The sequence below is a fragment of the Musa acuminata genome, chromosome BXJ2-1 (genome assembly GCF_036884655.1).
Source record: "Musa acuminata AAA Group cultivar baxijiao chromosome BXJ2-1, Cavendish_Baxijiao_AAA, whole genome shotgun sequence".
Taxonomy (NCBI): Eukaryota; Viridiplantae; Streptophyta; class Magnoliopsida; order Zingiberales; family Musaceae; genus Musa; species Musa acuminata.
Window position 1 is genome coordinate 32779164 of NC_088338.1, and position 15814 is coordinate 32794977.

At 46.0% G+C, this 15814-nt stretch overlaps 2 protein-coding genes across 5 annotated transcripts; both read right to left on the reverse strand.

The window, feature by feature from the left end:
- Positions 1-302: 302 nt before the first annotated feature.
- On the reverse strand, positions 303-3137 carry LOC135598238 (uncharacterized). Its single transcript, XM_065091776.1, has one exon. The coding sequence runs from the start codon at positions 3135-3137 to the stop codon at positions 303-305; it is 2835 nt and encodes a 944-aa protein (XP_064947848.1).
- A 6679-nt stretch (positions 3138-9816) lies between these two features.
- LOC103973306 (probable inactive receptor kinase At5g58300) lies at positions 9817-15433 on the reverse strand. Of its 4 annotated transcripts, none has more exons than XM_009387834.3 (4): positions 15148-15433; positions 14857-14948; positions 12475-13820; positions 9817-10650 (listed from the first exon to the last, which is right to left on the reverse strand). In XM_009387834.3, exons 3-4 carry the CDS (start codon positions 13745-13747, stop codon positions 10022-10024), a joined length of 1902 nt encoding a protein of 633 aa, XP_009386109.1. In that variant the 5' UTR covers positions 13748-13820; positions 14857-14948; positions 15148-15433; the 3' UTR covers positions 9817-10021. The 4 variants fall into 4 exon arrangements, with proteins under 4 accessions (XP_009386109.1, XP_009386110.1, XP_009386111.1 ...); XM_009387835.3 differs by having other exon boundaries at positions 15031-15168; XM_009387836.3 differs by lacking the exons at positions 14857-14948; positions 15148-15433 and adding an exon at positions 14450-14739.
- Positions 15434-15814: the final 381 nt, after the last annotated feature.

The following is a 15814-nucleotide window of genomic DNA, read 5'->3' on the forward strand; positions in this document are numbered from 1 at the left end:
TCCAGAGGATTTGGATGTGGACATGCCGGAGGACGTTCCCTTCGATGATGGCATGGGAGGACCAGACGGTTAAGGCGGCCCGGAGGTCAGCTCAGCCGAGCAATTTCTATACTTTGTAATTTTTGTGACCTTCGGGTCTGGTTACGGTTGTAACACCTTGCCTTATAAAGAAAACTTCCTTCCAATATGTCTTCCTGTTTTGAAAGTTGAGTCTTGTAATCCCATGCTTCGTGAATAAAAGCGTCTTTTAAGCTCCGGACATTGAATTGCACAACTTCGACTTGGGAGCCGGGGCATTGGCCTCAGACGAAGAACTTCTTAAGGTTCTGGATGTTCCATGTCCTCGGCAGGGAGGAACCGTCCATCATGGTGAGTCGATAAGTACCTGGTTGAACCACGCCGGTAACCCGGTAAGGTCCCTCCCACTTGGGAGCCAGCTTCCCCCTCGCTCGGGTTGGGTCGCTGACTTCGGCTCTTCGTAGGACTAGGTCGCCTAACCTGATTGGCCTGGGTCGTACCCTTCTGTTGTAGACCCTTGCGATGGCTCTCTGGTAAGAGAGGGCTTTCAGGTGTGCGTCAGTACGTCGCTCCTCGAGTACGTCGAGGTTGGCGCGAAGTCCCTGGTTCGAGGCCTCCTGATCATAGTTCCTCGTCCGAAGCGTGGCGACAGTCAGCTCGGGCGGTAGGACGGCCTCGGTCCCGAAAGCCAAGCTATAGGGGGATTCTCCGGTCGCGGCCTTGGGGGTGGTGCGCAGCGACCACAGCACGCTAGGGAGCTCGTCCGCCCAGGTCGATCGGGCCGCGGACACTCTTCTTCTGAGGCCATCCAGGATGGATCGGTTGGTTACCTCGGCCAGCCCGTTCGTTTGAGGATGGGCTACCGAACTGAACCTCAGTTGAATGCCATGGCCGGCGCAGAACTCCCGGAACCTCGTGCCGGCGAACTGTGGTCCGTTGTCGGTGACGATGGCTCTGGGCAACCCGAACCGGGTCACAAGCTTTTTCCAGACGAATTTCTCCATTTGGTGTTCCGTCGTCGTAGCCAGTGGCTCGGCCTCGACCCACTTCGTGAAGTAATCTACTCCCACGATTATATACTTCCGCTGCCCAGAGGCCGGTGGGAAGGGACCGAGGAGGTCCAGTCCCCAGCGGGCGAATGGCCATGCGCAGTCGATGGGACTGAGGGGGACCGCCGGTTGTCGGGGCGCGCGGGCGTGTTGCTGGCAAGAGCTGCACCGCTGCACGTAAGTTTTTGCGTCTCGACACATGGTTGGCCAGTAGTAGCCTTGGCGATGTATCTTGTGCGCCAGGGTCCGCCCGCCAATGTGTTCGCCGTAGATCCCCTCGTGAGTTTCAGCCAGGACGGTCTGGGCTTCGTCAGGCTCCAAACACCTCAGGAGGGGGTAGGTGAAGGATCGTCTGTACAGCCGGCCACTTTCCTCGGTGTACCAAGCATGTGTGCGGCGCAGACGCCGAGCTGCGACTTCGTCGAGGGGGAGGGCTCCATCTCGCTTGAAGCGCAGCAGCTCTTGCACCCACGTGGTCAGCGCACTGCCTGGGGCCGTGGTAGCTACCTCAATGGCGTGAGCGGGAAGCTCCTCTATCTCTGACCACGCTTCGGGGGTTCGTCTTGACGCCAGCTTAGCGAGCGCGTCGGCCCGTCCATTCTCCTCCCTCGGAACGTTAGACAATGTAAAGTAAGGGAATTTCACGGTTAGCTCCCTTACCCGCGCTAGATATTTGGCCATGGTTGCGTCACGAGCCTCGTATCCTCCGCTGAGCTGTTCGGCCACGAGTTGCGAGTCAGTGAGGACGTGTATTGCGGCCACCTGCATTTCGAGGGCCAGCCTCAATCCGGCTAGGAGCGCTTCGTACTCCGCCTCATTGTTGGTGGCTTTAAACCCGAAGCGAAGGGAGCGCTCGAACGAGCGTCCGTCGGGGGCGAGAAGGACCAGCCCAGCTCCGGCGCCCCCTGAGTTGGCCGAGCCGTCCACGTGTAGGGTCCAAGTCTCTGGTGTTCGCTCGAGGTCTTTGCCCACCCGAGCTAGTTCCACGATGAAGTCGGCTACCGCCTGGGCCTTAATGGCGGTCCTGGGTACGTAGCTGATGTCATGCTCTCCGAGCTCCACCGCCCATCTGAGAAGCCGACCTGCAACATCGAACTTTGTTAAGATCTGCCGGAGAGGTTGGTCGGTGACGACTTCCACCGAGTGTGCCTGGAAGTAAGGGCGCAACTTCCGGGCTGAGAGCACCAGGGCGAGTGCGAGTTTTTCTATTGGCGGGTAGCGCTCCTCGGGTCCACTCAGGACGTGGCTGACGTAGTAGATCGGGAGTTGTGTGCCGGAGCTTTCCTTGACGAGGACGGAGCTAACCGCGTACGGGGAGGCCGCCAGATAGAGCCCCAGCTTTTCGCCGGGGAAAACAGAGGCGAGTCGAGGGAGGCTGGCCAAGTGCTGCTTCATCCGTTTCAAAGCCTCCTCGCATTCTGACGTCCATTGGAAGTTCTTCGGGTCTTTGAGCGCCTTGAAGAAAGGGAGGCAGCGATCGCCCGATCGGGCGAGGAAGCGAGACAGGGCGACCAGTCTACCGTTGAGTCGCTGCAGGTCTTTAACTTTTCGGGGGGGCTGCATATCGATTATTGCCTGTACTTTCTCCGGGTTGGCGTCGATTCCTCTCTGGTGTACAATGAACCCCAGGAACTTCCCGGAGGTGACGCCGAAAGCGCACTTCGTGGGGTTGAGCCGCATGCCGAACTTGCGTAGCGTGTCGAAGGCTTCGGTTAGGTCGGCGAGGTGTGTCCCGGCCTCTCTGCATTTCACAATCATGTCGTCCACGTAGACTTCCATGTTCCTCCCGATTTGGGGGGCGAACATCTTGTTTACTGTCCTCTGGTATGTAGCTCCGGCATTTTTCAACCCGAACGGCATGACCCTGTAGAAGTATATCCCTTGATCGGTGAGGAAAGCCGTGTGTTCCCTGTCTTCGGGCGCCATTCTGATCTGATTGTATCCTGAATAGGCGTCCATAAAAGAGAGGCGCGCGTGCCCTGCTGTTGCGTCGACTAGCTGGTCGATCTTCAGGAGGGGGTAGCAGTCTTTAGGACACGCGCTGTTGAGGCTAGTGTAGTCAACGCACATCCTCCAGCTTCCATTGTGTTTTTTCACGAGGACTACATTGGACAACCACTGAGGATACTTGGCCTCTTCTATGAAGCCTGTTGCCAGGAGTCGGTCCACCTCCTCTTGTATGGCACGTTGCCGGTCAGGTGCGTGGCGACGGGGTTTTTTGCTTTACCGGTCGGGCGTCAGGTGGGATGTTGAGATGATGCTCTGCGACCTTGGGGTCGACTCCCTTCATGTCCGATGGGGACCAGGCGAAGATGTCGGCGTTCTCCCGCAGAAGGCCGACGAGCTGTTCCCGTTCCCGCTTGGGTAGCTCCGAGCCGACCCTGACCGTTTGATCCGGCCGTGCTCCCCGTAAGGGGATGTCAGCAGTGGATCTTCTCGGCCCAGGGTGAGGGGCCGACTTCTTTGCCTCCCGGGGATCTTCTAGAGGTGATTCTCCCTTGGCCCTTCTGCCCAATGAGACAGAGGTAAGGTAGCAGCGCCTGGACTCTTGGGGGCTTCCGGTGACTTCCCCGACCCCCTCCTGAGTCGGGAACTTGACGGTCCGGTAGTAGGTCGAGACGACGGCTCTGACCTTGTTGAGGGTTGGCCGGCCAAGTATGGCATTATAAGCGGTGGGAAGGTCGACTACCAGAAAGGTGGTCATGACCGTCTTTGATTTCGGCGGGGTTCCCAGAGTCAGAGGGAGGGTAATGGCCCCTAGAGGTGATATCGAATCTCCCGTGAAGCCGGTGAGTGCCGAGCACATAGGGCTTAAATCTTCCCTGGCTAGGGCCAGCTTCTGGAAGGCGCCAAAGTAGAGTATGTCGGCCGAGCTCCCCGTGTCGACCATGATTCTTCTCACTTGCGCGTTGGCTACCCTGGCCGATACTACCAGGGCGTCGTCGTGGTGGGGTCACTCAGCGGCTCCGGTTGGGAAGGTGATCTCGGGCTCAGGCTCACGTCCCGAGGCTTCGTCGGGGGCGGCCCGGGCGTAGGCCTTCCTGCCCGACATAGAGCTTCCTCCGGATGCGGGGCCCCCGGCTATGACATCGATGTGTCGCTCAACGGGGCCCTCCGGACGAGGAGACTGCTCTTTGCTCGGCCGGAGGTACTGGCCGAGATGGCCTCTGAGGATGAGCTCCTCGATTTGTCTTTTCAGCTCGTAACACTGTTCCGTGTCATGCCCGTGCTGTCGATGAAATCGGTAGTACTTTGAGCGATCTGCGAGCTCTCGCGGGTTCTTCATGGGGTGGGGGTCCCTGAGCAGCCCCTTCCCCTTTTCGTGTAGGAATATCTCCGTCTGGGAAGAGTTCAAGGCGGGAAGAGGGGGCCTGGGGTTAGGCCTGTCCAGCTTTCGCCGGGAGGTGGTGGGTTGCTGCTGTCGGGGCGGTTCCGACTTGACCTTTCTGTGTTCTTCTCGCTTTCCCACCATCCAGGTTTCTGCGGCGATGAACTGGCTAGCCCGTTGGAGCATCTCAGGGACCGCGACGAGGGGCCTCTCCACAAGCGACCAGAAGAACCTGGAGGGCCGCAGACCAGTCATAAAGGCCTGCATCAAGAGGGAGGGGTGAGCATCCGGTAATCCACGGATTTGCGTCGTAAACCGGTTCACAAAGTGAGAAAGGGGCTCATCCTCCTTCTGGTTGAGCCCCAGGAGCAACGCCATGGATGGCTTCGGTCGGGCATACGCTAGGAAGTTAAGCTCAAAATCCTTGGCGAGCTGGTCGAAGGAGGCGACGGTCCCTGACTTCAGGCCGCTGTACCATGCGCGGGCTGGTCCTCGCAAGGTCGTCGGGAACGCCCGGCACATCAGGGCGTCTGAAGTCCCGAACAGCGCCATCTGGGCCCGAAAAGCGGCCACGTGGTCCGCGGGGTCGGTTGCGCCATCATACGCGTCCAGGGAAGGGAGGCGGAAGTGCGGCGGGATCGCCTGATCCTGTATCTCGGGGGTGAACGGAGATCCTTGGTGTCCGTCCGTCCCGAGTTCTCCTTTTGATTTACGAACCTCCTGCTGTACCTCATCCAGCCTTTGACTGACGAGGCGCAGCTGGGCCCGCAGGGCGTTCGTCGAATCAGCAGTCGGGGCCTCCGGCTCGGGGCGGCTCGCCGTGTCCTCGGCTTCCCTACCTCCCGGTCGAGTCGCGGGGTTTCGAGGCGAGCCCGGAAGCTCTGGGAGTGGTACGTGGGTCCGGGCGAGGGTCTCCTGTTGCTGCGAGGGCCTCGCCGCATGCGGAGGGGTTCGTTGGGAGACAATGGTCTGCACCATGCTTGTTAGAGTTCGAACCTGGTGGGCGAGGTCATGAAAGGCCTCGGGCGACACTTGCGAGGAGTCGGCGGGCGCGCCGCCAGGGGGTGACAAGCCCGGGTCGTTGAATAACCGCCAATAGCGTTCTGACACCGCTGTGGGACGTTCATCGTGGGTTTCGTCACGCCGTTCCCCTAAGGCGGGGAGCTCCGCATTTGAGGATCCGCCGGGGTAAATTTGCTGATCGCTTGACATTTGGATCGGGCCCTCCTTCTAGCGCCAATCTGTTGTGGTAAATAACTTTCGGGCCGCGACTTTGGGGCTGGCGCGGTTGGTTCTGGGCTCCAAATGCCTGGGATTAGAGGTGTCCCCCTTTGTCGGGCTTTAGGTGGCGGATGTGAAGGATCTTGCTCGAGGAGTCCGCCTGGGCGAACCGGGTTGACGGCGGCTGGGTACCTGCACACAGGTCGGGTCGGTGGCTCGGCCCGACCCCTCCGATGATCAAGTCAGCGGAAGGGAGTGTTATGTTGGTTGAGAGAGAGAGAGAGAGAGTTTTCTTTTCCTTCCTTTCCCCCCTCCCGTGGCGTGGACCCGGGGGGGTATTTGTAAGGGGGGTTGATGTTACCTGATGGGCCATCCTGCCAGAGCAGGACCGTACCTCTGACGACGTCTGTTGCCGCTGTGGGCGTTGCGTGGAGAGCCGAGCTGCCGCAGGGTATGGGGGTGTCAGCTGGCGCCTCTGCCTGCCTCGGCCGGCTGCGAAGAGTCAGCCGAGGGGGTTGTTTGGGTACGGTGGGTATGGGCGTGCGTCGCGTCGTAGTTAATGCTATTTCCGTGGCAGAGCGCCGTACCGGGCGTCCGACGTGGGGGGGGGTGTATTACGTCAATTCTGGGGTGTTACATAAAAGTCAGTTTTTTACCCTTATCAATACCGATCATAAATGTTGTCTTCTATTCGAAGTAGTTCTCATTGTACATTGGCTACTCATGGAGCTGCTAACTCAGAGATTAGTAACTTTATTACATTTAATGCTACCAAGTTTTCGAGGATTTAACACAATATTTGTCAACGTCTTACAAATTCTTTATGATATATAGAAGTCAGAAGAGGAGGCTTGCTTCTTTATATAGAGAATAAAAAGGAAGAATACATGCATCTAGAACCTTTTTTTTCTCTTATATTTTAGTGAAAAGAAGAGACATACGAAGACATGCATGCCTACAAAAATAAGACCCTCGAGAAACAAGTCTAGCTTTTGATTGGTAAGACTAATGAAGCCTCTAAATTACGTACATAGGAAGCCGATCAGCGTATGGATGATGCTATTTTAGTACTGCCTGCAGCAGTCAATCGTACCTCCTGTTGTAAAAGAAGAAGTCACCTCGAAGGAGGTCGATGATGGTAATGACGACGATGGCTTTTGGACTTCTCGGTACGTCGGTGCAATGAAGGAGGATAACGTGGATGATGCATCAACGTCGACGGCAATTAGCACAGGAATGATGACGACACTTGTAATGTCAACGCAAGACGAAAGCATGCACCGGTTTCCACGTTCTATGAGCTTGGCATGGAATTGTTTGTCCCCTTGGCCAAATATCTAAGGTTGCAGGAACGGGGAAGAAGGAATGGAATATGACCGTGACTCATGGCTTCCTCACTTGGGTGGGACTCTCTAATGGATTCATTCCCATTGGTCTCCATCGTAGCGTCAGATGGATTACTCCGATCTTGTTCTCGAATTAATAATACATCATCATACTATTTATAGATTATTGTAATTGGGAAAGATCATTCGGACTTCGAAGTACTTCCATGTACATGTACTCTTGTTCTGGTGTTATGTTACCACCACCAACTCATCGAGATGTAACCTCGCATCACATTCACACACCTTGTCTAATACAAATATTTGACTTGTCAAGAACATGCGGATGGATGATTGGAGTGGATATTTTGTTTTCAGAAATAAAAGAAATCCAAAACAAAATTATAGTATTTCAGTTCAATTGAAATAATTATAGTATTTCAGTTCAATTGAACCATCTATAATGAATTAAGAACATTATAGCTCTATTCAAAGATGTTGTAACTCCGTCTTAATTAATTCAAATTCTCACAAACATTAATTATTAACCTTATTATATTTATTAAATTATATAAAATATTTTATTTTGAGAGTTCTTGAGTGATTTTGAATTGAAAAGTAGAATATTTTGACATATTCCAAAATAAATGGTGATAAGTTCTCTTTTTTTGTTTTTTACATAACCTTAGATTTAGGTATATAATTTTAAAAAATATTAAATATTTATTTTATTTAAAAAATAGTTTCTAATTAATTTTTTTTTAATAGACTTACAATAGCTTTATCAGTAAATTAAAATATCATAACTCTGATTTTAAAAAAACGTTGTAATTAAGCTTCAATTAATTGACGTTTTCACTAACAATAAATATCAACTTTACCATAGGTTTAGAGGTATTATCAAATTATTAATATGATAATTTGAATGATTTTGGATGAAAATTATAAATGTCTTGGCATATTTCAAAAGAAACTATGATAACAATTCTATTTTTTTTCCATTTTATCTAGAGCTTAGATCTAAATAATTTTAAAAAACTTATAATATTTATAATAATTTATTATGAAGGAATGATAATAAAAAATAATGAAACATTATCTAGTTTTTCATCTTAATTTGGCTCATATTATGTCTAATTACTCCATTGACCTAAATTAAATTATGTTAACTATTTAATTCTAGATAGCTACGTAATCAACAATCCAAAATATCTTATATGAACTGAGCTGGACTTGTTAATTGGTCAATAATGTATCAATTATCATCTTCATTTCGATCGATTTAACATGTAGATGAAAACAATCCTCGATAAATCTACTTGGACATTTGCTTTCTTAGATCCGATAATTATCATGTGAGTTTGGTCAAACTTTTTTTATTTTTTTTATTTTGCTTATATAATGTATCTTTTCCCTTTTTTTTCTATTTATCCTAAATTTTCTCTGTTTTTCAGATTTGGTTGAACTTTTGTCTCTTTCGTTAAGAAAAAGAGCCGGTTATAATAATAGTTCATCCAACTTGTCAAGAACAAAAATATGTTTTCCAATCATATGATAACAACATGACATCATATATCTTTTTTATATAAAAATAAACTATAAAAATATAAAATAAAGTATAAATTTTCACAAAGAATCTCTTATTTTACTTTTTTTCTCGATTACCACCCCTTTATTTCCTAATGGATGAGATTACCCTTCGCCTCCGTCTTTCGTCGTCATCCTCGCTTGCATGCTCTCATCGTCATCCTTGTCCGTACCCCTTCACCCTCATCGCCCATGCACTTGAGATGAGAAATGATTATAGCTTTTGGCTTTCTACAAAAGTGTTGGACGGAGGCAACAAGGCAATCCTCTCCTCTATGATAAAGTTTCAAACGTGAATGATATGCCTCACCAACGGTGTTTGGGAAGAGGAGAAAGATGGACGAGTATAGAACAACATAGAACAACATAGGGGCGATCGAAATACAATGGTCACTATGAGAGTGGATAATGAAGGTGGGAGCGAGGGTGCTGATTGAGGTAGTGGAGAACAGCAACGAGGGTGAGGTAGCCACGACGAGAGGCGAAAGCACAAATCAAGTGAAGGAGCAGATGTAGCATCTAGCAAGGAGAAGGTTAGGGACAATTTTATCCTTTAGAAAAAAAGAGGCACTCTACGAGAATAGTGAAAAAAAGATTATAATCGAGAAAAAAGAAAAAAATAAGAGACTTTTTTTAAAAAATAACCCTAAAATAAAAGAAAAAAATAAAAAAAAGAAACTATTGCACCAAATTTTTACTCTATTTTGAAAAACTTGTCCAAATATAGCATATTTGTTATTCTAAATTTTAATACAATCTATGTAAACCCCTCAAAATATTAAGACACTTTACATCTTGCCATTTATATCCATTCAAAAAATTCAATTAGTTTATTTAAGCCAAAAAAATGAAAAATAAAATACATTAGAACTCTTGAATTTTTAACATCAAAATCAGTTATAAAACTGTTAATCTAAACTAAAATTTTAACTAATAGATAATATGTTGTAGCTAATTGAGATTAACTAATATGAAAAATACATACATACATATAAAATGAATATAAAAACCACTGACTTTTGAAGGGTTATCAGCTGCCAGATTTATCACTCTCAAAGCCTTATATTTCATGTATCAACTCAAAAAATTACTACAGTTTCATTTCCCAAATCTTAATTGCCAAATTCACACACACACACAGCAACCTTACCATAAGGCTACAGTGACCATTTCTACAAAAAATGGTAGTTTTGTATCAACTTTGGAAGGATCCTTCAAGTATTACTTGATCTCCTTCAGAATTTTCCATGTCAGTATGTGAACGAATCAAATATAATATGACATGATGGAAACAAATAGAACAATGAAAATTATCAACCACAGTGTGTATAAATAAACCCAAAGCAACTACGACATTAATCAAGCTCAAAAGCCATGCATGTGTATCTCCCCAAGCACTCGTGCTATTATTTTGCTTGCACAACAAGTGATCAAACAAAATGAGATTTCTTGATAAGCAACTGCTAAATCACTGAAGCTGATACTGGCAGACCTCATGGTGTTAGGACATTGTCATCCTTAGCCTTCCCCTCCTCCGAGGATGGTCGGCTCTCTGAGTTCGAGTGCCGAACATCCTCAATCATCCTAACCACATCTTCCATCGTGGGTCGTCGATCTGGAACTCTTGCAACGCATTGCATTGCAACATGAAGCATCTGAACCATGTCCTCCTCGATATTGGGATACTTCATCAGCTCCACATCAAAAACTTCAGCAGTCCACTCTTCTCGGACCACAGATTGAACCCATCTAGGTAGGTCTACCACTTCATCATGGCCCGGAGTCTGAACTGGAGATTTCCCAGTGAGTAGCTCAAGCAGGAAAACTCCAAAGCTGTAGACATCAGACTTCTCAGTTGATTTTTGTTGCTCAAGGACTTCAGGTGCGCGGTAGCCCATAATTCTTGACGGTGTTGCTGCACAATTCATGAGCAGGGCAAGACCAAACTCAGAGACACAAGCACTGAGTTCTTGAGTCAGAAGCACGTTTGCTGATTTGATGTTGCCATGGATGAGCTTTCCACCTCCTTGAACATGAATATGGGCAATTCCTCGTGCTACACCGAGTGAGATCTTCACCCTGGAGTCCCAGTCCAAGGGAGCTTTTGCAGCATCTCTACTTCCTGCACATTACAGTGGACAAACAGGAATGATCTCTCAGATATTCAAGAATTATGGTAACGCAGGAAATTTGATGTTTAAAACTCCAATCCGAATAGCAATTCATTCCGTTTAAGTTTCATTTTATATGGAAGTAGGTATTCTATGTCAAAAGAGAAATCTTCAAAATTCAGTATAAATGGAAACTCTGATGATAAATTACACTTGGACATATCTTATTAACATGGTTCATCTAACAAGCATAGAAAATATCATGAAGCATGAATTTTGGTTGAATGTGCATTTTACATATTATATCTCCGTCGTTTATCCCATCTGGTCACAACTTATGTCTGACATTCCCTAGCAATTATAAACTAAATTTCATTTTCTATAATTTCCCCTCTTGAGTTATATTTGAAAAGATTATGCATGTATTACAGACACTGTTAAATATCCGCAATTCAAATCAAAACCAATTCAACTTGGGTTTGATTGTGTTTTGTAAGGTGTGTTCGCTGAAAAGGTACCCAAGCAGACCTTAATAATATGTACACTTAGCAGCTTCAAGTACAAACATGTCTTCCATGAATTAGATCCGGCTACTAAGACTCCTGACAAGTTTTAGATGTTTAAAATTAGTAGTGGATAGGAACTTGGATAAAATGTAAGACCTTGTTCCAGCAGATCTACAAAGAAATAGCAAGAAAAGGAAGCAAAATTAAAATATACTGGAACCTCACTAGTGCATCTAAGAAAGTCATTCTCCTAACAAGGACCCTGAAGATATAATAAAATAGACCATATGATCCTGCATCAATGATCTCAGCTATGGAGTTTCATCACTCTGTTTTAGCAGAAAAAGATGCTCCCTTTTTCTTAACTAGCTCACAATCCCTTCAAATGAAGAAGAATACATTAAATAGCAAGTAGGACATATAAATTACAGTAGAAGTCTTGAACAATGAATTAAATATAATGTAGTCCAAAATGTGATGAGAAAGAAGTCTCAGTGACCATAAACGACATTCATGTCCCAAGTGCAGATGATACTCCTCTTAATTGAATTATGATTCAAGTATGATAGAGGCTAGAGATAAATTGTCTAGAAAGTTGAAAGGTAGGAGTAATTCTGAGATCCTCCTTTTTATTTTTGTGTTTGATGGATTTAAGTATTCTGCATTTAGCTTTGTGCTAATTTGGTGGTCTCATGGTAGAAATGTTCTAAGTTCACAATAAAAATGATCCTGAACTTCAGCACCCTAAACAGCAGAAACTAATGATTTTAACATGCAATTTGCACAAAAGAAGTTTCTATGTTCAACATGTAAATTATCGGTATCTTCAATTACGAAAATGCCCTCAATTATTGATGTACTTGTTTCCACACTAGAAGGTAGAATTATGATAATTTGTTAGTTAAATGGAAAATAACATCTATCATACTGAATCATTATTCTATGGGTCACAAAAGAGAGAGAGAGAGAGAACATGAGAACTTGCAGGCATCAAAGAGGGTCAGCTTAAAGGTGACTTAGTAACCATGCATTCTATTGGGTGAGGAATCTTAGCATTCATCATATAGAGAAACACAAGCTTAGCATAATGTATGCAAAACAAAACTCAAATAACATAATCAAACAGCCACTATATATATCAATCAGACTTCTAATTTTGCATAGTAATTTCATATAAAAGCAGGAGTATTTGACTCTTATATGTGCAATTTATGATGCAAACTTGGTTAAGAACTTCAATGTAACATTAAGGGACAGCATTGGTTTCAAACAAAATTTTTATCAAACTAAACATTCGAGAGAAGCAGAGTAGGTTTTTGGAAATTATACCATGCAACAGCGCAGAGAGGTTCCCGCAAGGGGCATAGTCATAGACCAAAAGCTTCTCATCCTTGGAGTAGTAAAAAGAACGAAGTGGCACTACATTTTGGTGTTGCCCAATCCTTCCTATTATTTCCATCTGCTGCTCAAACTCTCTCTTCCCCACCCCCACCTCCTTTAACCTCTTCACCACCACTGTCACCCCATCTTCAAGAACGGCTCTATACGTTGTCCCATAACTTCCTTTTCCAAGAACTTCAGCAGAAGCTCTTAACAGATCTTCTAAGTCAAAACTGTGAGTACATCCCTCAAAGAAAACCAACTTATTCTTCTCTGCCTCCATAGCACTACTGCTGTATTCCTCAGTTTTCTCACTTCTTCCACTGACCGAAGCCTTTCCTTTTGGTGCACCACTGCCATCTTTACTTTTTCTCTTCGAAAGGCATCCCAGGATTATAATCAGCAGCAGAAATAGAAGGCTTGATCCTCCAGCAGCAATAGTTATTATAACCCCTGTGCTTAGTTTCTTCCAAAAACTCTTTTTGGGCTTTATAGGTAGTGCAGTTGGTGATAATCGTGGAGATGGAGGAATTGCAAAGCATTGTGCTAGAGAAGTCCCACAGAGGAGAGGGTTCCCCAAGAACGACTCGGCAGGGAACTTCTGGAGGGATACTGGTATAGGCCCACTAAAATTGTTGTAGCTTAGATTCAGATGCTGTAGCATGGGAAGTTGAAGATCAGGGATGGGTCCAGAAAGAGAATTGTTCTCGAGATACAATGCAGTAAGCTGAGTAAGATTTCGAATTGTCAATGGAATTTCTCCGATGAAAGAGTTGTAGGAGAGGTCGAGGAATGTGAGATTGGAAGAGAGGGAAGAAGGTATAATTCCAGATATATTATTGTGCTGAAGATACAAAGAACGAAGAGAAGGAATGTATGGGACATCGGCAGGGAGATCTCCAACAAGGTGGTTGGATCGAAGACTTAAGGTATCCAGGGCACCAAGCTCACCTAGTGTGTCAGCAGGGATTTGGCCAAAGAGCCCAATCCCTGGCAGATGGAGGCTCCGCACACGGGTTCTATCTGGTGTGCATGTGATGCCAACCCAAGAGGTGCAGACCGGTGTCCGAGAACTCCAGTTTAGTTTCCGGCCATGAGGTACAGATGCAGCAAACTTAAGGAGGGCTTGCATATCAGAAGTCAAGTTACCAGCAGCCGAAGTTTGAAGACATAGCAGGAGGACAAACAAAGGAATCGATAAGAAAACAATCCGGTGATCCATAGCTAACCAGAAGTGATTGACACGAGAACATCAACTGCAATCAATTGAAATTATACACATTCATCCCTGACTACTGCAAACAGAAGAAAAAGAAAAGGAATTAGAACATGCTCACAGCAGTAGCGTCAAATATAACCTTAAAAGAAATAAGTCAGAAGAAAAGAGTGATCGAATTCATTAAAGCTAAAAAGTAGCCCTACTTGATTGCCAACACTAAAGAGAAGTATATACTTCTACAATGAATCTATTAATCAACAAAGAAATAAAAATATTTCACTATAACAATGACCAGTACCTATATTATCTCCAATTCTCCTTCATGATCTTCTCAAACATCCTAAGTTCTACTTCCCTGTATAAGCACAAAGTTCACTAGCCGAAAAAGATCCTCTTTACGAATGTAAATACACTTTTCCTAATAATTGCTAGGTGGGAAGCCACCTCAAACTGCAGATTGTTCAAATATTTATTTCCTAAGAAAGCAGTCTTCTCTTTGTCTGGTATCTCTAGTATTCCTTAGATAACCTGGTCTAGTTGCACTAGATTATGAACTACTAAAGGGGAAAATTCATCATTTTTTGAAGATGAAGAACAAGATTCTTCTCAAAGAGAACACCAGAATTTTAGGTAAGGGAGAAAAAGAAGCCACAAATAAGATTTTGATTATAAAGCATATAGAAAGCTTGGCCAAAGAATTTGTACCAGCATGCAACAAGACGAAAGAGGAGCAAACCTGCAACAAGCCTTTCCACATAATCTACCCTCCGTTGAATCTAATCCACTAAAGTGAAGCGTCATTTGAGAAAAGAAACAATCACTACACTACAAGATCATCCTATATCAAAAGCAGAGGCATATTCTTATTTCTCTTTTCCCCTTTTCTTACCAACAAAAGGAAAAAGAGCTTGGAGTTTGCTTTGGACCAAGCAGGGGGACTCAACCAACCGATGGATGTGGTAACATGAACCAGCCTGGCTCATGGTAGACCCACCCATCAAAAAGGCACACAGAGAAACCACCAGAGAGAGAGAGAGAGAGAGAGAGAGAGAAGGATAAGCATAGTTGAATCACATTTTCTAATAGAAGGAGCTCAAGCCTTGGACTCTGACCTGATTCAAAGAGGAGAACATGGTCATACAATTGTTTCCCTTAAGCATTTCGCAGAGGAATCACCAGTACAGCTCTCGAGATCTGCAGGAACCTGCAAGCAGAGACGCAGACGTTCGAGACACATTCGAAGAAAGAAGACTGTAAAGGTCACTGAACACTGAATTGGAACATACCGACCAAAACCTTGAAGCTGAAACTAGTAAAGAACTATGAACAGACCAGCGCAATATAATTGCTCCACAGTTAGTGTACTCCACCAAGATACGAAGAAAGAAACGGGGGGTTCTTACCGGAACCTCGACTTCGCCTCGAAAACCACACCAATCACCGTAGAGTCCACGGAGCTAATCTAAAAACGAGATTGTTTAGAGCTTCCGATCGGCCACTGGAGCCGAAATGGAAGACGTCTCACGGAACCCGCAGACACCGCATCAAAATCCCACCTTTAGATATCTCCCCACGGCCCGAGCTACGAACGAAGCTTTCCCGCCCTCGAGATCCTCTTTCCACATCTCTCCCGAGATCCGCTCCTCAAGCAACCGAGTCCACCACCGGAGCTCGACTCGGAGCCGCTCTAAAGACAGAAGGGTGGTAAAAGGAGACAGGCGGCTTCTCAGGAAAATGCCCGAGAAAGATAAGTAAATTACCATTTTGGCATTGCATTCGATCACGTGCATGACACGAGTCGGAAATCACGATACGGAGGTGATCGTAGCCGTCAGATTGGCGACCTTTTGGTGGTTACGAGTCATGGACTTGGTGGTAGTAGTAGTCGTAGTAGAACACAACTCATCATTGGGTTGGAAGTCCACAGCATGACACCAAAGATCCTTTGTACTGCCACTGTTGGCAATGTGATCACATAAATTGTTTTGTGGTTAGAAAGAGGGAAAAAAACAAGAAACAAATCCCATGGTGTGAGGATATATAAATGCATTAATTTTTAGATGCTGACAT

Bases quoted from the DNA above. Each gene is read 5' to 3' on its own strand.
- LOC103973306 (XM_009387834.3), bottom strand. From the start codon at position 13,747: ATGGATCACCGGATTGTTTTCTTATCGATTCCTTTGTTTGTCCTCCTG. The intron at 10,651-12,474 runs GTATAATTTCCA...TGTAATGTGCAG, and splicing joins CCTCTCTGCGCTGTTGCATG to GAAGTAGAGATGCTGCAAAA.
- LOC135598238 (XM_065091776.1), bottom strand. From the start codon at position 3,137: ATGTGCGTTGACTACACTAGCCTCAACAGCGCGTGTCCTAAAGACTGC.